General features: G+C 51.9%; 1 protein-coding gene across 2 annotated transcripts in view; it reads left to right on the top strand.

Annotated features, from left to right (window-relative positions):
* RBM19 (RNA binding motif protein 19) overlaps positions 1–25,286 on the top strand; it is a 120,939-nt gene that overhangs the window by 5,598 nt on the left and 90,055 nt on the right. For both annotated transcript variants that reach the window (XM_061169404.1, XM_061169405.1), the window contains exons 7-17: positions 1,128–1,208; positions 5,609–5,687; positions 6,615–6,686; positions 7,707–7,910; positions 9,283–9,413; positions 10,238–10,359; positions 10,797–10,893; positions 12,459–12,569; positions 14,747–14,947; positions 16,209–16,338; positions 24,835–25,025. In XM_061169404.1, coding sequence (XP_061025387.1) covers positions 1,128–1,208; positions 5,609–5,687; positions 6,615–6,686; positions 7,707–7,910; positions 9,283–9,413; positions 10,238–10,359; positions 10,797–10,893; positions 12,459–12,569; positions 14,747–14,947; positions 16,209–16,338; positions 24,835–25,025 — 1,419 coding nt within the window. The remainder of the gene's footprint in view (positions 1–1,127; positions 1,209–5,608; positions 5,688–6,614; positions 6,687–7,706; positions 7,911–9,282; positions 9,414–10,237; positions 10,360–10,796; positions 10,894–12,458; positions 12,570–14,746; positions 14,948–16,208; positions 16,339–24,834; positions 25,026–25,286) is intronic.

Raw genomic sequence — 25,286 nt, 5'->3', positions numbered from 1 at the left:
GCTCAAGGTTTCAGCTGGGAAGTGGTGGGGTCAGCAGCCAGACCCAGGTCTGCTGGGCTCTGGAGTCTAGATCATAAACGTGGGTGCTTCCTCTGGGGATGGCTGCCCCGTCTTCCACCCGGGGGTCCTCTCTGCTTAGGGAAGCTTCACACATCCTTTGGGTCTTCATTCCTTCATCTCCCTCCTCCTCTTTCTCCTTCCCCCTCTCCCTCCGTTCATTCTCTTTCCCTTCTAATTGCCACCTCCTGTCCTTTTCTCCTGGAGATGTATATTCTAAAGAGGTAGTCGAGTGTGGCTAAGTCAGGGAGCCGTGGGTTCAAATCCCAGCGCTGATGTGGAGTAGCCATGGGATGGGGTGAGGTGCTTCTCTTCGGGCCTCTGATCTTCATCTAAGGTGATGCTCAGCAGAGCACTGGTCTCTGTGTGCAGTTTCCAAAACCCCTGCACCTGGGTGTGCACTGGAAATCAGAAGTTCCAGATTTCAGGGAGATACCCCATAACTTATACAGGGCAGCATCCCATAAAAGCACGTGACTATTTCTGCAGTGAAGCTAGAAATGATTGCTCATCTACTTGGGATAGACGTAAACCCTAAATTGTGACGGAACAGCTCAGAGCGGGCTTTGCCGGCAAATGAGTCCAAGTCAGGGCAGGTTTTGTTACCAAACGAATTAACCAAAAGATTAGGTTTTTCAGAGCTGTTTCGATTCTAAAACTACAGAAGACATCCCAAACCCTGTAAGATTGTTTCAAAGATTCAAGAGGACAGCTGTGTCTGCAAAGTGCTTTGCACAACATCTGGCACAGAATAAGCCCTAAATAAGTGGTAGCAAATGTCACCGTACCTCAGGGCTCCTTCCCAGGAGGTCTGTTCCTTCTGCGAGCAGGCCCCCAGCGAGCCGGCCTATGGTTCCGGCCCTCATCTCAGGGGCACATGGAGGCTTGGCACCTCCTACCGCAGGCTCTGGCCAGACTCCACGTCCTTGGCAGGCACGATGCTTCCGGCATTGCCAGCAGGCCCTGGCGCCAGGGGCCTTGGAGCGTTCACTGCGACGCCCGGGTCGGCACCTCCTGCGGCTGCACCAGGGAGCTCACCGTGGCCGTTTCTGTTCTTTGCCGTCACTCAGACCGAGAAACCAGCCAATCAGGAGGAACGCACCATCACCCACACCGTGAAGCTGCGGGGAGCCCCGTTCAACGTCACAGAGGTACGCGCCAGTAACGGGATGGGGTGAGGAGCCCACAGGGAGCGGGAGACAAGGGCGAGGGTCCCAGGAGCCTCTGCTGCACGGGAGCTTCAGGATCAGTTGAGGACTTCAGCTGGAGGGAACTGGGGGCCAGAAAGACTGGTACATAGGATCTTGGGCATCGTCAAGGTCAGGAAACAGGGCCGGCTATATTGAGACCAAGAAGGAGTGGTCTCACTCACCAGTCATCTATGCTAGGGGTGGGTAAACTTTTTCTGCTAAAAAATTTAAAAAGGACCAGCTAGTAAATACTCAAGGCTTTGTGATCAGTATGGTCTCTGTTACGACTACTCAACCCTGCTGTCGTAGCACAGAAGCAGCCCTAGGTGAGAGGTGGCCAAATAGGCCTGGCTGGGTGCCAATAAAACTTTATTTACAGAAGCAGGCAGTGGGCCACGTTTGGCCTGCGTACTGTAGTTTGCTGACTCTGGGTCTACACAGGAGAGAACACTTTGTCAATTTCCCTCCTCATGAAAGTAGTAGAAGTTCAGCATAGGAAATGTTTTTTAATGTAGCTAAATAACAAGAAGTAAAAATTACCTATCACTCTATAAATTGCCAACCAAACTGTGTTGAGAGAGAAGTGCTAACCAGATGGGGTACCAGGATGCAGAGCTAATTACCTACAGGTCTGATTACTATAGGAGTAAAGACTGTCCCAGGCAAACTGGAGCAAGCTCCCCTCAATCCCCCACGTCTATATCCCATACACTGACAACCACTAATAAATTCTGAGTATATCTTCTTAGACATCTTTTTCTTTGTATAGAAACGTTGACCTGTGTTTTTCTTTTTTTTTTTTTTAATTAATTAATTTATTTTTGGTTGCATTGGGTCTTTGTTGCTGCGCCTGGGCTTTCTCTAGTTGCGGCGAGCGGGGGCTACTCTTCGTTGTGGTGCGCGGGCTTCTCCTTGAGGTGGCTTCTCTTGTTGTGGAGCACGGGCTTTAGGCGTGTAGACTTGAGTAGTTGTGGCACGCGGGCTCAGTAGTCGTGGCTCGCGGGCCCTAGGGCGCAGGCTCAGTAGTTGTGGCGCACGGGCTTAGTTGCTCCGCGGCATGTGGGATCTTCCCAGACCAGGGCTTGACCTGTGTCCCCTACGTTGGCAGGCAGATTCTTAATCACTGCACCACCAGGGAAGTCCTGTGTCTTTTCTTTTTAAAAAGCAATCCTACAGTAGGAACTATTTTGAAACTCTTTTCCTCCCTCATCACATTATGTCATAAATATCTTTAAATATTGAATATTCTGCTACAGCATCATTTTTCACATTGCATGCTATTCTCTACTCTGGACACACTGTGTTACACTCACCCAACCTCCTCAGTGGAGACATGGGGATTGTTTCCAGTCTTCTGCTGATTTGAATAATAATGCAGTCAGCGCATTTCTTGAGATCAGAGGTCAACAGATGTTTTTCTATCAACATCATTTACTGCATATTTTAGGCTTTGTGAGCTATATGGTCTCCGTTGCACTTTTTTTTTTTTTTTTGATGATCCTTGGAAAATGTAAAAACCATTCTTAGCTTGCAGGCCGTGGGCAGTTTTTGGCCTGTGGGCTATCGTTTGCCAACCCAACCCTTGCTCCAGATAAGTACTGTATACAAGCACATGCATGCATTCAGTACATTTTTAAGGCTTTGATACAGAGTGCCAGTTGCCCTCTGGAAGCCTGGCCAGTTTATACTCCCTTAGCAGAGAATGAGAGTGCCCATTTTTGTGAACCCTGGGTATTAATCTTTATCAACGTGACAGGTCAAAATGGCATTTCATTTTGATTTATATTTTGAATTATTAGTGAGATCAATCATTCTTTCACGTTTGTATATCGTGTGTATTCTCTTTTGGAAAGTGCCTGATTATATTTTATGCCCTTTTTTTCTCCAAGAAGTACTCACCTTTTTTGAGCCTGTATATTTGCTAATTATTTTTTTAAATAAAACTTAATCGGATTTCAGAGTAACAAGCATTTGGGTTCTACTGGACTATCTGAATTGTCTGCTAATTTAGAGTCAGAGTTCTGTCAGTACCAACCATGCAGAAAATCATGTGCTTCAGTGGGGATGGGGGACATTAGATGGACTTTTGCAAATAAATATACAAAAAATGGTCACTTCTTTCCTCTCCACAAACGGTAACAGAAAATGTAATGGAAAAAAAGATTACTTTTATGAAAGAGAAAGAAAAAAAGGAAGGAAGGAAGGAAGGAAAGGAAGGGAAGGAAGAAAAGGAAAGGCAGTCTACTTCTAGATATTCTAATGAAAATAATGTATTGGGGGCTTTATAGGTATTCTAATAAAAGTTTTATAGGTTCTATATAAAGAAAGTGTTCAATTCCACTGAGGGATTTAAAAGCATGCTTACATAAATGTAAAGCCATACATTCTTAGAAAGTAAAAATGCCAGTTCCTCCCTAATTAGTGAATGAATGAATAAATTCAGTGGGATCACAGAGTTTCGTCTGGATTGGGGGGGTGGGGGTGGGATCCCGGAGAACAGCTGGGAACAGCCTGTGGGAATAGACCCTTCCCCTGCAAGATGTTGAAACATGTTTTGAAGCTACAGTAATTAAAACAGTTTGGTTCAGGTGAAGTTGTTGACAGGTTAATGGAATAGAATGGAATTCAGAAATCGACTCACATATGTATAAACATCTAGTTTAGGATAGGGTGTCTCATATCAATGAAGAGAAGAGAGATTTTTCTATAAATAGTAATGGGACAACCAGTTAACTTTTGTGAAGGAAAAAAAAAAAGGCGGAGCCCCGCCTTACTCCTCATAGCAAGCTAAATTTCAGAGGCATCAAGGATTTAAGTTAAAAAACTGAGACAATAAAAGTTCTAGGAGAAAGCATTGAATTTACTTGTAATCTTGGAATGAAGAATGCCTTTCTGTATTCAGTATCCTGTAATAAACCGTAATGGAAAAGTATATGTATACATACACATATATACATGTATGTACACACATATATGCGTATACACATGCATATATATATACACACATAACTGAATTGCTTTTCTGTACACCAGAAACGAACAACATTGTAAATCAACTATACTTCAATTAAAAAAAAAAAAAAAGAATGCCTTTCTAAGCAGTTTGCAGAACTTGGTAGTCATAAGAAAAAGATGGATTAATTGACTAGGTAACATTTAAAACTTCTCTAAGGCAACTTTTTGCCATAAAGTCAAAAGACAAACAACAGACATTTATAACACAAACGACAGACAAAACCTGCTTCTTTAATTTACAAATAGGTAAGTAGATGTTGGGACCTACGTATGACCCAGTAGAAAAGTGGACAAAAAATAGGAGGTCTTTAAGAGAAAGAATTCAAATGGCTGGGAAAGATGCTTGAGTTCACTCATAATTAAAGAAATACAGATCAAAACAGGAAGGTTACATTTTTGCAGAAATTTTTTAAGTTCAGTATTAAATTGTTTCACGCACTGTTGGGGGAAGTGTGCGGTGAAGCCTTTTGGAAGGCAATCTGGAAGCATCAGTCAGAATTTAAAATATACGTACGTACCTTTGACCTAGCAATTACCTTGCTGGGAATTTGCACTACAGGCGAATCAGCCAGGTACACCAAGAGGTCAGTGCAAAAATGTTCACTGCCGCATTTTCTAATTCTTATTTTATTTATAAATTAATGTATTAATTTGTGTCATTTTATTTATAAAAACAAAAAACTGGAAACAACCTCTACGCTATATCACTAGAGAAGTGGTTAAATTAGTGGGTCTCAGCTGGGGACAGTCCCCCCCCCACCCCCATCAGGGAACACTTGGCCCTGTCTGGAGTGCCAACAAGAGTGATCTGGGCCTTGCAGTTAGGACCATTTTTGTTTTCTTCTTGGGACTTTTCAGTATTTGCTAAATTTTGTACTCTGTGTTTGTGCATTTTTTAAAAAGAGTTTAAATCACCCTCACGTCCAAAAAATAGAGAAGTAGTTAAGAAAATTGGGAACCATGTACACAACAGTACTCTATGTGTATCATTCCCATGAAGTAATGTGGACAAATAATCATGCTTTGATGAGACGTGAAAAAAGCTGGATTTAACCCCAATTAAGTAAAAAGGTACTTAGGAAAAAAAAGATCAGAAGCAATACCTTAAAATACTAATGGTGCCATTACTCCTCTATATTTATATTCCTTGTTTCTTCTCCAACTTAAAAAAAATTTCTTTTCCAAGGCGGTTTTAATTTACGATGGAGAAAACGTGTACAATTTAGAGGAAAGAGAGAGACTACAAAAGATGAAACACTTTGGTGTCCTTTCTGAATTCAGAAATTTGACCCATGTTTCTTTATTCGGTTTGCACTTTTGGGAAAAAACTTTTCTTCTCCTCACAGAAAAATGTCATGGAATTCCTGGCACCCCTGAAACCGGTGGCCATTCGAATAGTGAGAAATGCCCATGGAAACAAAACAGGTAAGGTCTGGGCTGTTTCGAGGGGGCTGGAGAGGCAGATGCTAGAGCTGGAAGGTTGGGGCAGTTGAACTGTGGAGATGTTTGGAGGGCAGCTACTTTTTTCCTATTTGTGGTCCCCACTTCTGTGGATGTGGTGGAAGTCCTCAGGACAGGGGTCTGCCTCTTGTCCCCTGCCGCTGGCAGCCTAGTAGGAGGTTTTCACCTGTGCAGGGAGGGCCCGGCCCCCAGGCCTGGGGGCTCAGCACTGACTGCGGCCTTCAGCCCAGACGCAGGGGCCCACCGGGGGCTCAAAGCAAGGGGGGGCCGTGATCGGATTCAGGATGGTCCCCTGGCTGGTGAGGGAAGGGTCCAGGGGCAGGTGGGCTGGGTGGGGGCTTTTGCAGTCCCCCAGGGGAGGGTCTTGTGATAGAGACCAAAACCCATGGGCTTTGGCGCAGGTTACGGCACTGCCACGCGTTAGCTGTGTGTCCGTGCGCACGTCACTTAACTCCTCGAGAAAAGTGGGGAGGCGAGGCCTCTCGTGTTTAGGGAACACTCCACGTGCTCGTCTGTGCAAGTCAGGGCCGCGGGCACCAGGTGACGGGCAGTCACTGTGGAGGTGGCCCCTTGGTGCCGAGCTGGGTTGCAGCACTCCAACCACCGGCATTTGTCCAGAGAAGGTCAAGGAGCAGGCACTGGTCAGGACAGGGTGAGGCTGGGAGGGAGGCCAAGGCCGTCCCGTTTCGGAACGCTTCCTACAAAGGGAGATTTGCCTGGGGGGCATCAGGGAGTGTCTGTATTTTGGAGATTGGGCGGAAAGTACAGGTTTTCCTCCCACTTTCTGCTCAGATTCCCCCAAACACCTAGCGCAGTGAGGGTGTTCCTCCGTGACTCCCACGATTGTCTGCAGGGCCTGCAGACCTTACCTTTGTCGTGGTCCTTTCACAGGGTACGTCTTTGTGGATTTCAGCAGTGAAGAGGAAGTGAGGAAAGCTCTGAAATGCAACAGGGAATACATGGGTAAGGATGCCGGGCGGTCCCACGCCGCGTGGTGGCAGGGGTTCGTTCATTCAGTTACTCTGTAAGGTTATATTGAGGGCCTGCTGTGTGCCTGCCGGGCACTGCCCTGGGCACGGAAGATACAGCCGTGAGCAGAACAGACCAAAGCCCCCGCCCTCCTGGGGCAGAGATTAGGCTAAGTTTCCTGTAGAGGAAACTTACATGGAGAGGGGAGAGACAGGCGGTAACCAAAGGGGTGTGCTCTGGACAAATGCAGGAGAGGGTCGGGATTGGAGGAGGCACATTTTAAACAGGATCGTGTCAGCTTGGGCCACACTAAGCTGGCGACACTGGAACAAAAGCCAGAGGGGTAGAGGGAGCCAGCTCTGGCTTTGTGGGGCAGAGCCGTTCCAGTACAGGGAACAGCAAGTACAGGGAACGGCAAGTACGGGGTCTGGAGTTGGGAGGTCACCTGAACAAGATATCCAAGGACGTGCTCTTTGGCCTGTCCCTGGTGTGGACAGGTGATTCAGGCCCAGCCATTGACCCCTTGTGAAGACACAAGTTCTGTTAGGGAAGAGGAGAAACCTAAGCAGTCTTGCTAGCAAGTCAGGTGGTAGGTATTTATTGAGCACCTACTGTGTGCACGTGGAGGTGATGGTGGGGGTCGTGGTCTAATCAGGTGCCCGGGGCAATGCATGGGCACAGTTCAGAGGCAGCACAAGGTGGCTCTTCAGGGTTGGGCTGTCACATGAGCTGATTCCCAGGGCAGTGCCAGGGGCCGTGCCCTGGAATTGGGAGGATGCAGCCCCATGGACCAGGCGGCCCAGGCAGGCTCCCCCCCTGGGCTGAAGCCGAGCTCGCAGGATGAGTGAGATTGAGGCCTGGCATTGGCTGGGGCCGCCACCCTGGTTAACAGAGCCTGGTGTCTGGCGCTGTCACCAGCCACCTTCACCATGGCTTCCGGAAGGCAGCAACAAAGTCTGGAAGCTGGCAGGTTCCGGGCCTCCCCCGGGGCCCTGACTGCCTCTCCTTGTGCAGGTGGACGCTACATCGAGGTGTTTAGGGAAAAGAACTTCCCCGCAGCCAAGGCGCCCCCAGAGAATAGCGCCAAACCCTGGCAAGGCCGGACACTCGGGGAGCATGAAGAGAAAGAGGACCTGGCCGACTCTGGGAGGCTCTTTGTGCGAAACCTGCCCTACACCAGCTCCGAGGAAGACCTGGAGAAGCTCTTCTCCAAATACGGTAGGGGCGTGGCCTCTGGCTCACCACAGGCACCTGCAGCGGGTGGTCCGAGTCCCCATCTGCCTCCTGCAGCTCTTGACCTTGGGCTAATGACGTCCCCCTCTGGCCTCAGTTTTCTCATCCATAAAATGGGCCTCGCCATCTCTGAGCTGCTGTGAAGATTCAGACAGTGTGTAGACAGCGGAACTCGAAGTCCTAGGTGGCATCACAGGCACCTTTCGTGGTCTGAACCCAGACTCCCTTAGCTCTCACTTGCTAAACTCAGAACTGACGGGGTTTGGGTACAGTTTTCTGAGATGTCCCTGGTATCTGAACCCTTGCTCTGGTCTTGGAAGCCCATTCACTGTGTGTGTTGATACGAAGTGCTTCCCAGTCTGAACTCTGCTGTCTAAATAGTCTTGCTCTCCAGACCGAGCATCCAAATGCGTTTGCTAGTGAGGGCCATTTTCACTGTTGTCGTGGTTGCTAGCATTATTTTGCAGGACACGGACTTGAAGGCCTGTAGTTCAGCTTGGCACATGGGGCTGTGCTTGTTTGTAAGGTCGTGGTTGTTGACGGGAAGGAAGTTAGGGCTCAGAATGGCGGGGCGAGGTCTAGATGCTTTTAAGATCCCCCGGAGCGTCTCCCCATTTCTCTTCGGAGACCAGCTGTGGGTTGCAGGGGATCCGAGCTCGGTCGAGTGCTTGTCTTCTGGACAAGGAGGTCCTGAGTAGGATTCCGCGATCAGGCAAATTGGTGTCACTTCCTGGCCTGCTGTCCTGCCGCCAGATCCTCCCGCACAGGCTGGTGCCCTGGTTTACGTGGCAGGGCCGGGCAGGCCTGGAGAGGGGGTCGTCAACAGACTCGAAGTATCCATCCTGGAAGATAAAGCCCGGGAAGGAGGACTTGGTCACACCCTGGTGTTCAGAGTGGAAGGTGTGTTCTTTAATGTGAGCATCATGATACTATCCCAGCAGACACTTCTGTGGCCCTACGTCACCAGCAGGCACTGTTTAGTACATGACACGTATTAGTGCGTTTACCCCTCCCCGCTGTCCTCCGAGCTGGGTATTCTTAACGATACCATTTTACAGGTGAGAAGTCTGAGGCCCGTAAAGCCCTGTGGCTTGCCCGAGGCCACACGTATAGTATGTGATGAAGGCAGGGTCCAGGCCAGACACCTCTGCTCTCAGAATAGACACACGGAGGGTTGTGGAAGGACACCCTGACCCTTGAGGGGGTCTCAGGGCAGCCCCTTGCCACCTTCTGTCCTGGGCCAAGTGGCAGCAGCAGCTCCACTCTCTCCCTGGTTAAAACCCGTCGCTTGACTAGTGCCCAGAATTTTCTCACCCAGCTCTGGCCTGCAGGACACTGACGCCCTTCCTACCCTCAGGTCCCCTGTCTGAGCTGCATTACCCCATCGACAGCCTGACCAAGAAGCCCAAGGGCTTTGCCTTCGTCACCTTCATGTTCCCGGAGCACGCCGTGAAGGCCTACGCAGAGGTGGATGGGCAGGTGTTCCAGGTGATGGCCCGCGGGGTGGCGGGCGGCTGCCGGGCCCAGGTGATGGGGAGAGGCTGTGGGCGTGTGCGCGTGCGTGCAGGCAGGAAACCGCACCAATGCTTCTAGGGAAGCACACCTGATGCACGTGAAGCCGCCTCCTCATCTGAGCTGCCTCCACGGGGCAGGGTCTGCTCTGTCCTGTTCACTGATCTATCGTTAGCCCCTAGAGAAGCACTTGGCCCATAGTGGGCCCTTAAAAAGTGTCTGTGGATTAAATGAACATGCTCTCTCAAAATACCACTTGGAAGAGGAAGGAGTAAGGAAAGAAAGAGTTTTGACCCAGTCATTGAAATGGCCACAGTAGAATGTAAGAAACGCTTCTTTCTTCCAAATAACATGCTTAGCACACAAGCCGAAGCCCCAGGCTGCCTCGCCTCCGTTTCCTGTTCATTCGTTCATTCATTCATTCATTCATTCATTCATGATTTATTGATCCCCTGTGGCTGCAGGCTGAACCCGGCTCCTGCCCGCATGGAGCTTACACTCTCACAGGGACAGAGTCGGGTGGGGAGCCCTGCAGGTGTTACTTACAAACCGATCAGCGTCCTCTGTGAAGCTTTGTCAAGTGGCTCCCGTCACAAAGTCAGGCCCCTGTGCCACATGTCCAGGCCCCCGTTCTGGGTTCAGGGCGGCCTCGTGGGCATCCTGCCCGAGGCCCCCGTCTCGCGACAAGGGTCTCAGTGCTGGGTCCAGCCCCCTCGTGGAGAGGCCGACATACCCGGGGCAGGATATAGAAGCGCCTGCCCCCTTCCTGTCTTTACCCCCTTCCCCTCGTCCTCCTCCAGGGCAGGATGCTCCACGTGTTACCATCCACCATCAAGAAGGAGGCCAGCGAGGACGCAGACGCCCCAGGATCATCGTCTTACAAGAAGAAGAAAGAGTCAAAAGACAAAGCCAACAGCTCCAGGTCCATACCTGCCTCTGACCCAGGCTTTGGCTGCCCTCGCCCCTCCTTTCCTAGCCGCCAGGGTACCCTGACTCCTCATGGTGGCTTTAGCCCCTTATCCATAACTTTGCTGAGCCTCAGTTTCCTCATCTGCAAAATGGGAAGGATCAGTGGTGCCTCACTTTTGTGGTGTCATAAGGATTGAGTCAATGTAAGCAAAGTGCTTGGTCCCCGGTGCCGAGTAAGCGCTTGACAGACGTTAGGGCTTATTAGTATCATCGTGGCTCTTGTTGTCTTCAGGCCCTGGTACTTGGCCCACGCCAAGTAAGATGGGGGAGGAGGAGGCTTCGGGGACTTAGGAAGGCAGGCCCACAAGCTCATTTCTTACAGGCTTTGCATCTGAAAAAAATTGCCCCCATTCAGCATGGTCTGACCTCTCTGTTCTGCCTCTGACTCAGCTCTCACAACTGGAACACGCTGTTCATGGGCCCGAATGCAGTGGCCGACGCCATCGCCCAGAAGTACAGTGCCACCAAGAGTCAAGTGTTTGACCACGTGAGTGGGCACCCTGTCTGATGTGCCCCCGGCTCTGGGCAGGGGAGGGGGCGGGATCGGGCTGGGGTTGTCCACCAGCTTGTCCTCTGGGGCCTCCCCCATGGAAGCATCCACCCTGCCCTGGCTTCTCGTGGGTGAGTGTGGAGCCACATGGAGAAAGTAACTGACAATGAGCACTTAGCCTGCAGTGCTCCTCTCGCCCCACTTCCCAGATGAAGAAATCGAGGCCCAGGGACACAAAGGCACTTGCCCAGGGTCACACACCTGGAAAGAGGCGGAGGTGGGGTGACCCCAGGTCAACCCGAATCCACTGCCCTCGCTCTGAACCACTCCTCAAAGGTGGTCCCACCCACTTCCTGGGCCCAGCCAGCCCAGGTCTTTGAGACGAGCACAGGGTAGGTCGTAGGTCTCTGACCCTCCCCCTCTCCCAAGTCTAACCTTGTTCCTTCCGACCTTCCCCCTCCGTCCATTTGGCTTCTCCAGATCACATACCTTCTTTTAAATGCTGTGTCTCCAGTTAGACCGTGGCCAAGTTCATCTTTGGCAAAACCTGGGAGTGTGTTTTTCAGCCAGCAGGCAAAGGATATCCATAGATTTGATCCATAAACTCGCTGGCCATCGTCATTTACTGCCCCTGCCCCTTCCCCATGCTGAAGGTCAGCGCTGTCCTCCAGAAATAGAATGCGAGCCCCACACAGAATTGTAAATGTCCAAGTGGCCACATTTTTAAAAAGCAAAAAGGAACAGGCAAAGTTCATTTTCAAAGTTAATTTTTCAGAATAGAATCTATTCTATTAATTCCATACGGCCAAGATATTATTATTTCATTATCCACAATATAAAAAAATGACAAGCTGTCTTGCATTGCTTTCTTTTCCCTCACTGAGTGTTTAAAATTCAGTGCGTGTCTTACACTGCGTTCAGACGCGCTGCGTCTCAGGTGCCCAGTGGCTGAGCTCGTGGGCACCGTGTTGGCCGCACAACTCCGGACCTCAGCCAGTCGGGAGGGGCTGCAGCTGGTTCAGATCCCACCAGCGCCCTGAGCACTGGGAAGAGAGCAGGGCCCTAAAGGGAAACAGTCCTGCTCTTCTAGAGCCTTCCAGCAGAGAAAGACACTAGCTCGTTAACAAAGGTGCCGCATGTTGGTGTGATGGCTTGAAGAAGGCTTAAGCTGAGTAAGGGGACAGGGTGTGAGAGCGAGGCAGGCTGCTCAGGGGTGCGACATTCTAGCAGAAATTGAATGGAGGGCAGAGGTGAGCGCACAGAAGCCCTCAGGTGGGAATGAACTTGGCATGAGACCCTTACATACGACTGGAGGGGAGGGAGCAGGCGGGAGAGGGGGGAGGGGAAGCTGGAGGTGAGGCGTGGGGTTCTTGATTCACCCTGACAGATGCGGAACCCAGAGCCATCAAGCCGGAGTGGGTATCCACGGGGGGAGCATCCGCGGGGGGCATCCAAGGGGTCCGGCTCCGTGCAAGCCTCTTCCTCAGGCTGTTGGGAGATGGGACAGCTGACCCGTTACCTGCCCGACAGCTGACAGGGCATCTTCCCTTTCCCTCCCGCAGGAGACCAAGGGCAGCGTGGCCGTGCGCGTGGCCCTGGGAGAGACCCAGCTCGTCCAAGAGGTGCGGCGCTTCCTCCTCGACAATGGGGTCAGTCTGGACTCCTTCAGCCAGGTGAGTGCCCACTGCCCAGCCCAGCGAGCAGCTCAGGGCTCGGGCCGCCCCGCCCCTGGAGAGCTGGGGGCGGAGTCTCACATCAGCGGACGTGTGGATGGGTGGGAGGGTCAGGCCTTTCAAAGATAATTATCATTAACTTTGCAACTATCGCTTAAGAAAGAAAGAAAGATCATCAGCTCAGACTCGTGGCCCATCGGAATGGTGTCCCTCGGGGGCTGTAAGCAAGAGTTGCTCTACACAGGATGGGGGGGGCCCTAAGCATCCTGTTCCCCAACCTAGCACCTTACTAAGAGCACCTGTTATCTGTTTCGGGATTGAGACCTTTCTTGAATCACATAGGGGAAGGTTCCTCCACGTGCTTATTCCTTACGAGGTAGAAGTTCTTAGGTGTCTGGATGATGAAGTCTTGGAGGGCCCGCTGAGAACACCTGACATCCTCCCCTTCGTTTTACAGACTGGGAACCTGAGGCACAGCGAGTGGGGAGGGGACTTAAAGATCAGACAGTGAGTCTGTGGCAGGAGCCTGGACTCAATCTCAGGGCTTCTGACCCCCAAACCACTGTTTCCTCAGCCTCACCAAATCTTAAGAGTTTCACCTTAAAAGGACAGTTAGGATACACACACCCCAATGTTCATTGCAGCACTGTTTACAATAGCCAAGACATGGAAGCAATCTAAGTGTCCATCGACAGAGGAATGGATAAAGAAGATGTAGTACATATTTACAATGGAATATTACTCAGCCATAAAAAAGAATGAAATAATGCCATTTGCAGCAATAGGGATGGACCTAGAGGTTATCATACTAAGTGAAGTAAGTCAGATAGAGAAAGACAAATATCATATGATATCACTTATATGTGGAATCTAAAAAAAAAAAACTGATTTACAAAACAGAAGCAGACTCACAGACTTTGAAAACAAACTTATGGTTACCAAAGGTTAAATGTGAGGGAGAGGGATAAATTAGGAGTTTGGGATTAACAAATACACATCACTATATATAAAATAGATCATCAGCAAGGACCTACTGTATAGCACAGGGAGCTCCACTCAATATTCTGTAATAACCTATATGGGAAAAGAATGTGAAAAAGAATGGATATATGTATATGTATAAATAAATCACTGCTGAACACCTGAAACTAACACAACATTGTAAATTAACTATACTCCAACGTAAAATAAAACTAAAAAAAAATAAAATAAAACTGAGGCCCAGAGGGAAAGCACTTGACCCAAGGTTTCAAATTAGATTGGTGGCCAGGTTGAGACTCGTACCCAGATATGCCCTATGCCTGGAATTCTCCCGTTAATTTTTTTTGGCTCTTTTATGCTCCATCCAACATGCTTTAATAATAAAATAATTGCTAACGTTAGCAATTGCTAAGCAGCGTGCTTATGTCAACCCCTTTGATTGACTCCTTTCCTGGGACGACCCATGAAATAGGTGCCGTGTCCTCATGTCAGGTGAGGGGGCTGAATACATTTCAAGTGCATTTCTCAAGGCCATATATCTGGTGTCTTGGTTTGGGTTCTTCCAAAAGCCGACTGAGACAAAGATTCAAGCGCAAGTAGTTCACTGGACAGAAAACACGCGAGAAGGGACGAGGGGCGGGGGGAGACCAGCACAGGGCATGTTCGTCCCAGTGCCACTGGTAGAACAGTGGGCTGGCACTTTCCCCGGGGGACACCGCCCAACTCGGAGTTGTCCCACCCAAAGGTCAGGTGACACGCCAACTCCTGAGAGCCACCGGCAGCTCCCACGGGGTGTTAACTTCTCACGTGTGGCGTCAGGCGTTCTGCAGATCCGGGAAAAGACCCCTAGCACAGAGATGCAGATCCCAGCCCTGGGCTGGAGTGTCCTGGAAGGTCCAGCGAGGGCTGTGGTCGGGCGCTGTCAGAATTTGCCTCGGCTCAGTAGTGGAGGGGCCGGGATTTGACCTGGGGGTCCAGCTCCAGAGCCCTCTCCCTCATCCACTCCTCGGGGCTGCCTCTCATCCACAGGGTGGCGTGCCTGAGAGGGTGGGGTCTCCTGGACCTGCTTCCTAAGGGCCTGGTACCCGAGGTCCCATGTGGCCGCCTGGTCCAGAGTCACCCACCGATCAGTACTGGCGTCAGGGGTCAGTGACCCTCCTTTCCATTGTCCCACGTGAGCTGTCCCCTCCCTGCAGGCCGCCGCTGAGCGAAGCAAGACCGTGATCCTGGTGAAGAACCTCCCGGCCGGCACCCTGGCGGCCGAGTTGCAGGAGACCTTTGGCCGCTTCGGCAGCCTGGGCCGCGTGCTGCTGCCAGAGGGCGGCGTCACGGCCATCGTGGAGTTCCTGGAGCCGCTGGAGGCCCGCAAGGCCTTCCGACACCTGGCCTACTCCAAGGTAGGGCCGCCCGAGCCCCGCTTCAGGGAGAGGACAGAGGGAGCTGACGGGCGGACAGTCTTGGCATAGACCTGGCACGTGCGAGCACTTGCTGGAAACCACCCATCTCTGTCGGGATTGTGAATATCATCCCACCCCTGGGAGCACCTCTGGTTGGGGGAGTGTGAGGGGCAGGCTCAAGACATCCTCCAGAAAGCCTGCCTCGGTTCCCTGCCCATTCTGGCATTCCTCAGCTTTCCATTCCCCCATGACTTTGAACCATCATCCTTGGCGCTTTGGATATCTTATACCCACAATTAGTTGAAAGTCAATTCTGTAGGTGGGCTACCTACTGATTCTTGGTCATAAGGAAGAAAAAGTTATATGTGTTAGTGTATTCCTTTCTGTGGCTGCCATAACAAGTTACTACCAATTTAGTGGCTTAAAAGAAGAGAAATGTATTCTCTCACAGTTCTGGGGGTCTGAAGTCTAAAATCAAGGTGTCCAAGGGCCATTCTCCCTTCGTAGGCTCTTGTGGGTGGGGGGAGGGATCTTTCCTTGCCTCTTCCGGTGCCTGGTGGCTCCAGGTGTCCCTTGGCTTGTGGCCGCATCACTCCAGTCTCTGCCTCTGTCCACATGGCCTTCTTTTCTCCATCTCAAATCTTCCCTCTGCTTTTCTCTTACATGGACGCTTGTCACTGGATTTAGGGCCCACCCAGATAATCCAGAATGATCTCATCTCAGGATCTTTTATTTAATGACATTTGCAGAGGCCTTTTTTCCAAATAAGGCCACATTCACAGCTTCTGGGAGCTGGGACGTGGACATATCATTTGAAGGGTCACCGTGCAACCCACTGCAAGTAGCTTCTCTTTATCAAGGACTTTAATGCTTTGCTGACTGTTTGTCAGTGTTTTGTTTATCCTTCTTTTTAAAAAAAACCTCTCTGCACGTACGTATGTGTATACTCACTGCCCGTGAGTGTACGTATGTGGAGGGAGAGAGAGCACGGTTGGTGTCCGGCGGCCCCGTTGCACTTCCTCCAGGAGGGCTGCCCTGTATCAGTGATTCTGCTCCCCCGTCCCACTCCGTGTCCACACTCTTGATTAGAGAAAGCACAGGGGGATGCAGACGTATTCAGTGACAGCAGATGCTCCAGCCTCTCACCTGAACCCTGAGCTGCAGCTAGGGGAACAGGCAGCACCTAGAGTTCTATACTCTGAGCCTCAGGCTCTTGGTCTGTGTCGTGGACTGAGTCCCTCCCCTGCCCCTGTCTCTGCAGTTCCACCACGTCCCCCTGTATCTGGAGTGGGCTCCGGTGGGCATCTTTTCCAGCCCAGCCCCACAGAAGAAAGAACCCGGAGATGCACCAGCAGAGCCGGCCGGAAAGGACAGGATGGAGCCAGAAACAGGTAAGAGCTGGGTCTGAGATCAGGATGTCCTGGGGCAGCAGGCAGGGGAAGGACGGAGTGCTAGGGGGCAGCACTAAATTGTTTATCAGGTATTTCTTTTAAAGTTCTGTATTCATCCTGAGACTGGTGGGTCCCCGTCTCTTGGATTTTTATAGGCACGTAAAATGTCCTTAAAAAAAATAGAGCATAAAAATTCTGGATACAGCGTAAGGTAGCCAACTATCTTGGCTTATCAAGTATAGGTTGTGAAAGGAAAAATAAAAAAACCCACTAGAATCTATTAATAGGGATTCGGAACAGAGCAAGAGAAAATAGCCTTCTGGTTCGTATTGATACATCCGCCAGGATGGATGAGCAGGGCTGTTGGAGATGTTTATTCTCCGGGGTCCCTGGGATGGTATGGCGCCCTCTGGTGACCAGTGACTGCAAAGGCAGGAAAAGGAAGGGAGGCGGGGACCCAACCCTCAACTGATGCTTCACCCTTGGGTGAGGAGGGGGGTGCTCCTGGCACTCAGGGCAGCGCAGTTCTGCCCTGTTGGGACTGTTCTGCAAATTGTAAGACATTTTGCTGACCCTGCCCACTGAATGTCAGGAGTGCCCCTGTAATTGTGACAGTCTAAAACACCCCTTCCCTGTATGCCAGATGCCCTGTAGGGGGCAGTGCAGACCTTGACTGAGAACCACTTAGGGGACCATGACTCCATCCTAGAAGCGAAGACCTTTAGAAAAGCTTTGAAGAACACCCTTACCCAGACACTGAGATCTTGCCCATCGGTAATATCCCTCCTCCGTACCTCCATCTCACCATAGGGTTGCCGGTTGATTTAAATAAGGATTAAAAGAAGTACATCTCCCGTATACCCTCTCCACTGTCCTCATAAAAGAATGGGGGTGGGGATGTGGAATTCTCAGATTAAAGAACAGTCCTTTAATTGAATCGACCTCACTGTCCATAAACCTCCCTAGGCTGTCTGCATTTCCCAGTTCATCTTGGATTGGTAAAACCTCCTTCAGGACTGGCCCAAGTCACTACAAGGCATTTGGGACCCCCTGGTCTAGAAGCCTTGTTTCAGTCAGGAAGGAAAATTCTTCAGTCTCTGCTTTCTGAGGCCCCCAAAAGCATCCCTTAGCCATTGGGGTTACCTACTGACCATTGATATAAATCTTTCAAAAGCCCCTCACTAGCCCCTGTTTATGAGCTATTTTTGTCCCCAGATTGGATTAGCGTTCTCTTCCAACGTGCTTATGCTTCCATCAAAAAGAATTCTCTTTATATAGTCACGGTTTCTTCTTAACTAGCCATCACCCCCAAATTATCAGCGACCTTGGTTTCAACTTCAGTTACTAAACTTGGACATGACTAATGTTTTTTGGCCAAAAGCAAGTCCTCCTTTAAAGCACATATTTGCCAGGAGCGAGGGCCCTGGAAACAGATCCAGCAGAGGCCTCTCCTAGCTTTGGCGGGACCACTAAGTATGGCGCCTCCCCGGGGGGCCGCTGCCGTGCGGCCACACTCTTTTGCAGGTGTCCCGGTGCTTCCCTCCCTTCGCTCTGTTGTTTTCTTCTGTGACACTCGTCACAGTTTGTATTTATCCTGTTTATTCGTTTGTTTTACTTGTTTAACATCCGTTGCTGCCAGACGGTGAACCACGAGGGCAGGGAGTGGCCGTCTGGCTCACTGCTGGGCGCAAGCATCCCGTAGGGCCCGGGGCATGGAGTAGCTCGGGAATGTGAGTCGAGGGAGTGAAGGAATGCAGGAAGAAGGGTTTCTGTGCCTCTCTGTCTCTCTTTACCTGTGCAGAGTAGGGGCTAGGCCATCCTCGTCCTTGTGTCCCAAGCCCCGGCACATAGTAGGGTTGGTGACATTGGCAGGTTTGTTCTCCATCATTAGTTAAGCATCAGAATGTGGCACCATCCATCACATAATCGCCGTGGCTCCCTTCATGGGTACTGATTTATACCCACCCCCTCCCCTCAGCCTTAAACTTTGTTTCAAAGGCTTATTGCTTCCCAGAAGTGTGTCATTATGGGTTCCCTTCCTCAGTGTCTGTCTGTCTGACTCCCTCACTAGATGTCCATCCCGCAGGCCGGGTACCTCGTCTGCTTGTGCACTGCTGTGCCCGGGCACCCAGGAAGGTGCCCGGCATCTGGTGGGAGAGCAGTCAGTAGGTGCTGAGTGAATCCACAGGCAAAAGCGGCATTTCCTCCATGCCAGGCCCTGCACTAAGCACTTTGGGTCCTCCGTATGTGAGGCTTACAGCTCCTGGGGAAGTCCTCTCCTAGCCCTGTGACTGGGCGAGCCACCAGCCTTCTCCGAGGCTGTTTCTGCATCTGTAAAATAGGCAGAAGGCCTTTGTGAGAGTTCAGTGAGAAGCCGCCCGAGTCACCATTCCTCTGACCCTCGTCCTAATTCAGCAACGTAAGGTGAAGTGGATGGTCTCTCACTCAGCCCTGAGCACCAGCGGGATGCCAGCCACCGAGCTGGGGCGACCACGATGGGCCCAACACGTACCGCTTCCCCAGAAGCTCCCGGGCCGCTAGGAGGACGGGTGGGGCTGTTTGGGGGTAGCTGAGATGTCACAGTAATAGAAGTGGGCCCTGGGAGCAGAATGTTCTGGAGCACAGCGAGGGGAGGCTTTGCAGAGACAGCGTGCCCTGGTCGGAAGGTAGAGGGCTGCCCCTGCCTGCCCCCAGTGTCCCCTGGGTGCCCGGGCCTAGGTTCTGGTGTTGAGAGCATCCCAGACAGACTGTCCCCAACAGGCCCTGCCTCTTAGGGGGCTGCTGTCCAGGGTCCTGCCGTCACTCACACAAGGGAGGCCTCGGAGCTGGGAGGAGGGAGCCAGTAGTTGTAGCAAATAGATCGGATTGGGGGCCAAGAAGTTGTGCACGCCTGTGCTGATTTCAAACCCCGCTGAGTCCTGTGTCGTCAGGCGGATCCCCACAGAGCTCATCTCGCGAGCCTCCTTTTGCCCTTTTTTGTTCCTTTTCTTACCTGTATCACATACACGGTCCCCTTCCTGGTCCCCGAGCTGTTCCTTTTCACCTGCTCCTCCCCCGCCCGCCCCTCTGCACACGGTTCCTGAAGCTTCCCCAGCCCCTCATCCCCATTGCCCGGGGACTCAGCCAGCCCCCAAGCCCTGGATTTTCTCAGGCTCCGCAGGAAGGCGGGCAGGAGGGGAGTGGACGGAGGGGTTTTTTTTGTTCACCAGTCCCCCCCCCCATTTCTTTTCGGCAAAGCCCTCTGTTCCCTGTACCGTTCTCAAGGGAGGGGGACAGTGTGTTTTATCTCCCCACAACCAAGACCCTCACCTCCAGATAAAGGGCTCCAAGTCGGGGGAGGCCCTGAAAAGCTGCTTGCAACTGATAACAGTCTCTGCTGTCAGCCTTCCGCGCAGAGAGCCGGAAAGGGGAGGGAGCGACCGTAAATTCTGCGGCCTGATTATAATAAAGCCCCATGTGGTGACGCGTGACTGGATTTTATTGTGCCAACTACAGATGGACGCGTATTCCCCCCTGCCTCTCCCAGCCCCCTCCAGCCCACCTTGCTTTGCGAGCCTTCCTCGCACCCTCACCCCGTCCCCCGCGCCCCCGCCCCTGCCCCCATCCTGCTCGTCTTCCCACTTTTCCTGGTCCCTGGTGATGTCGTTGGCAAACCTCTGTTCGTTTTGTGATGCCTCCTTTTTCCTTCCTAGTCTTCCTGTCATCACCCCACTTGAGGCCAGGGGCAGAAGCGCTTTTCTTTCTTTTTTTTTTTTTTTTTAATTTATTTATTTTCTTTATTTTATTTTTGGCTGTGTTGGGTCTTCGTTGCTACGCGCGGGCTTTCTCTAGTTGTGGCGAGTGGGGGCTACTCTTCGTTGCGGTGCGTGGGCTTCTCATTGCAGTGGCTTCTCTTGTTGCGGAGCACGGGCTCTAGGCGCGCAGGTTTCAGTAGTCGTGGCACGTGGGCTCAGTAGTCATGGCTCGCGGGCTCTAGAGCGCAGGCTCAGTAGTTGTGGCTCACGGGCTTAGTTGCTCCGCAGCATGTGGGATCTTCCCGGACCAGGGCTCGAACCCGTGTCCCCTGCATTGGCAGGCGGATTCTTAACCACTGTGCCACCAGGGAAGCCTGGCAGAAAAGCACTTTTAACAGTGAGCTTTGGCTTCGTCCTTGGCCCTTGGCCGTTTCCACACCTCTCTGGACGTGGGCATGGGTCATAGCAGGGCCTGGCCACTTGAGCGGGGCAGAAGCTCTTCCCAGGGATGTGGCCGGCAGCGACACAGTCCCCGGCACTCAGACCTGCGGCGCTGGCGGTTCTTCTCAAAAGCCTGCAGCCGGCCGGCCTGCCTCTTCCGGCAACGGGCCTGTGGAGATAGGGATTCCTGACATTTTCCCCTGGCCCAGACACTGTTTTAACTGGGTTTCTGTGCGTTAATTCTCATAATTGTCTTGCAAGTGGACCTTGTGATTGTCTTTCTCCTTTTTTGAATGGAAAGAAGGAAGCATAAGGAGGTTGAGTGACTTATGCAGAGTCACACGTCTGGAAAGAGCTGGGCTGTGCCCAGAGCCACCAGCTCCCAGGTCTGTGCTCTTAGCTGTGACCCCGCAGCTCCTGTCGGTCACACTAAGTGCCATTTGTGTAGCAAATCATCATCCACCAATATTTTTGGAGCATCTGCTCTGGGCCCCGTGCTGGGGATGCAGAGGTTACTGAGTCAGATGTGGTCCCATCCTCAGAGAGCTCCCCTTGCAGTTGGGGGACACAGAGGAGTGAATCGATAAGGTGATTTCAGAAAGGGGTAAGGGCTCTGAAGGAAGGGTACCCAGGGGACTCTGATGGCAAGTGGCCAGGCCTGTGCTGGGAACAACTGCACAGGAGGAGCTCTGAGGGGAGGACGTTTGAACTGAGACCTGACAAGAAGCCAGGCCTGGGAAAACGGGATGAGCAGGACAGGCAGAGGAGACAGGTGGCAAGTGCAAAGGCCCTGTGGCAGGGATGGGTTTTGGCAGTCTCAGAGGTCAGAATAGAGGCTGGTGCAGCTGGAATGGAGAAGGCGAGGAGACAAAATGGGAGAAGCTGGCAGACCAGGGACAGGTGCCGACGGGAGACCAGTGAGGAGAACACCCGGTCATCCAGACAAGAGGCAACGGTGCCCTGGACCAGGGACCCAGTGTGCAGATGGAGTAGCAGACATCTGAATTTCCAAAGAAGCCAGCAGAGAAAAGGGGAGTCTGTGTGTGTGTGTGTGTGTGTGTAGCTCCATTTTCCAGGTGACGATGCTAAGGCAGCGTGGGTAAGCCAGTCACCCAGGGCACACAGCTAGTGAGTGGCGTCACTGGGACCCTGACCCAGACGACTCTCATTTCTAAGGCCGTGCGCTTTCACAGCTCTGTGCTGCCTCCTGACTGCGGTCTGTGGGCCCCCTTCTCGTTTTCTTCAGGCCCCCTTTTTTCAACAGATCTCGAGACTGGGATGCCCTTGTCTTGTTAGCTCTTCCAGCATCCCAGGGGGAGTCGCAGATTGGGGGAGGTGGTGGCTGGGTACACAAAGGTTTGGAGAAACAACGGACATCTCTGTGCTGTTGGAGCAAAGCCAGGCTGCATTTAATCGTGTCTTTTATTTCAAGCTGGATGTTCTCCCGGATGTTGGGGGTCAGGGGCGTTGGCTGACTTAACAGAAGTGGGAGGAGCCAGGCCAGCTGCACACCCGGGTGGGTGATAGGTCCTGGTCATCCTCGCAGTCTCCTCTTGTTCCCCCTGGGCTGGGACTGAGGGCAGCTCACCCACCAGGGAAGGGATCTGTCTGTTCCTGGGGTGCCAACCCTGACTGCAAGCTCGTCTCAGCTCTGTCACGAAACCCAAACATCACACTTCCTGGGCAGGGGCCTGTGACCTTTGAAATGCTTTGAAGCAGACCAGCCCTTGCTCCTGGGGCAGGGAGGCAGGAAGGAGTGGACTCTGGCCCTGCTCACAGCCCCTGGGCTTCCCAGAGCTGTCGTCCTTGTGAGGCTTCAAATCCCTGGGATGCCACGCTGGGAACTGGCTGGATTCCAGGCCCTTGGGAGAGGCAGAGGGAAGGGTCATTGGGCTTTGCCAGGCTGGAAGTGGGGAACAGAGCACAAAGGCCCATAAGCTGGTTTAAATCAATCTGTTGACCACTGCCTAGTACAGAAGCCACATGCCACTGAGTTAGTTGCCAAGAGTTTTAAAATGTGGGTTTTCCCATAAAAAGCTGGATTTTCAGCTTCTCGTGAAAGCTCTGAACACCTGACCACACTCGGGTTGATGTTGCCCCCGTGACAGCAATTGGCCGGTGCCGCGAACGGGCTGCCCCTTAAGCCGGCACAGCGCTCTCCCAGTCAGCATCATGCCCACCATTCTTTTCTCTACAAAAAAAATGTTTTCAGTCTCCCATGAACCTCTCTCCCAACCTGAAGATGCCTGAGGTTTAGAGGTCAGAGGCAGCGAACTCCAGCACTTGCCGTGGACCCCCGGTTTACTGTGATGCGGCTGCCGTGGTCGGCGGTGAGATAGCATCCTCGCAGGCCTAGCCCGGTCCCCGCACGCAGTGGGGCATCTGATTGGCATCCCTTCCTCTCTCCTTTTATCTCCGAGACGTCAGACGTGAGGCGAGCCGGTGGGGTGGGTGCCCTTCGCAGCTGAGGAGCGTGGTCTTCCCTTCCATTGAAGTTCTCATTCAGAACCTGGTGTCTTGGCCTGTCTGCTTAGCTTTGCTTCCCCATCATTACTAATACTTTTTCTACCCTGCTTTGCTTTGAAAGTTGGGTTTTGAGGACAAATGGCCACACCACGGAGTCCCTTGTTGGGTAAATTGCGTTAGTTTCTTGGGTGGGGGAAGGAGCCTTTATGTAGATTTCTTCTACTTTGTCCTGGAGCAAGAGTCTGGATTCTGGGTTCACCTCCGAGGGAGCGTGAAGAGCGAAGGCTGCCCGTTCAGCTGATGTGAAATGGGCAACATCCTCACTGTCGCTCTTTCCATTAGGTCTTGAAAGGATTGTTTTATGACAAAGCGGTTGAAGTTCAGTTAGGACTGGCCAGCAGTAGGCTTGCATCAGAGAGGGCCGGGGCGATGGAGATGGCTCTCGTGCTCGGCATGAGAGCGTGGGGGACGGGTTTGAAGCCCCAGAAGCTCCCTTGGCCTTGAACTACTTGCATGCAAGTGGGCACGAGAGAATGGAGCGTCCCCGTCCGCTCCAGGTCGGCGCGTGCAGGGCTCAGACCTGAGGGGAGGGATGGGGCCACATGCTCAGAACCATGAGGGTGGGAGCGGGCGGGCATCTTGGAGAATGGCTGAGATGGGGTTTGATTTCCCCGGGGGGTACGGGAGGAGCTTCCGGAGCTTGAACGTGGGGGAAAAGATGATTGTCCCCAGGCCCTGATCATGTGAAAAACTGGGGAGGTTGACCCAGACGGAACACATTTTTCCAGCAGCTGAACTTCTCAGGAGGTCACGACGCCACCTCCAACCGTGTGAGGCTTCCGGCACCCTTGGGTGACATCCACGTTCTCCACCAGGGCTGACCGGCTGGCGGCCTGAGCTGCAGCCACATGCCCGCCCTGCTAACTCCCAACCGCACGATTGCCCTTCCCTCCTCCTGCAATGCTGTTCCTTCAGAGTAGGTGTGTCACAGGGGTGGGAGTGACAGGATGGACCCCTTTGTAATCACAGTCTCCAGAAATAACCAGGAACACGTTATTTTCTCTTGTTGCGTATGTGTCTCGTAAGCTCTGGGTACAGAACGTGATTGGGGTCACGTCGTATGTTGTTTTGCACCTTCATTTTTCTCTTAATTTTTCTGTCACGAGCATCGTTCCACGTCTTTAAACATTCTTCGGAAACATCATCTTTAACTACATATTAGTCTAGCCTTTGATGGCAGTATAACTCTCCAGATCTCCTGTTTATGAATATAGTGGGTTTTTGTCTTTTTTTCAGTTTTTCGCTGTTATGTGTAACTCTGAATCGAATATATTTTGTATAGATGAAAACATACTCTTACGTGTATGCTTCCTGAAGTTATGTATATTGGGGATTTTAAATGAACGTAACATCCCTTAGGTTCAAGGGGTATTTAGAACGTTCTGAGTTTTGCTCCCATTCTGTAATTTTTGCAGTTTTAAGTTGCATTTTATTTTGAAAGTTCGCTAAGTGCTGGTTTTTGAGAAAAAAGAACATGTTGCTTACGTTTGCAGCTCACAGTAATTTATTTTGAAGTTCAAATTATATGGGTTATGTAATGTGAGTCAATCTAAGTTAAGGCTCCTGGGTTTTGGTCTGTGCTTCATACTCTTTTCTCTTTAAAACAGAGGCAGGAAGCACGGCGGTCTCTCCCCTCCCTCAGCCCACCCCGCAGGAGTTGCTAAAACCCAGCACAAGCTGTCCCTTCCTGACACTGCCCACTCAGAGACAGAACCCCCTGGATCTGGCAGGTTCTGTGCTTTAGGTCCCGGGGCTTAGGCAGATAAGGCATCATTTAACAGATTTGTTTTGGTAGGGGGGGCGACCCATGCAGACGGCGAGACCCCAGAAGGTGAAAAGCCGACAGAGGGAACAGCACACGACACTTCAGCAAAGATGGAGGAGGAAGAGGAGGAGGAGGAGGAGGAGGAAGAGGAGAGCCTTCCCGGGTGCACTCTGTTTATCAAAAATCTCCACTTCGACACAACCGAGGAGACGCTGAAGGGAGTGAGTGACCGCTCAGCCCGGAGGGAGCGGGCGGGGGTGGGCAGGGCGGGAGACCCAGCCTGCTGATGTGGTCCGTGTTTATCCTGCCTGGACGTGTGACTCGTGGCAGCGTGTAGATTAACAGCCAAGAGCCACCCCATTGACACCTCCACCGAGCTGTCCAGTAGACCTCTCACCCGGAGATCGGAGCCCTGGCCAGACCGGTCTGGGGGCTGGGAGGGGCGCCCGCATGCACTTGAAGGGGACCTGTTGGGATGCGGT

Source organism: Eubalaena glacialis, chromosome 15 (assembly GCF_028564815.1).
Source record: "Eubalaena glacialis isolate mEubGla1 chromosome 15, mEubGla1.1.hap2.+ XY, whole genome shotgun sequence".
Lineage (NCBI taxonomy): Eukaryota > Metazoa > Chordata > Mammalia > Artiodactyla > Balaenidae > Eubalaena > Eubalaena glacialis.
Note: the sequence above shows the minus strand (reverse complement) of the source record. Positions and strands in the feature narration are given on the sequence as shown.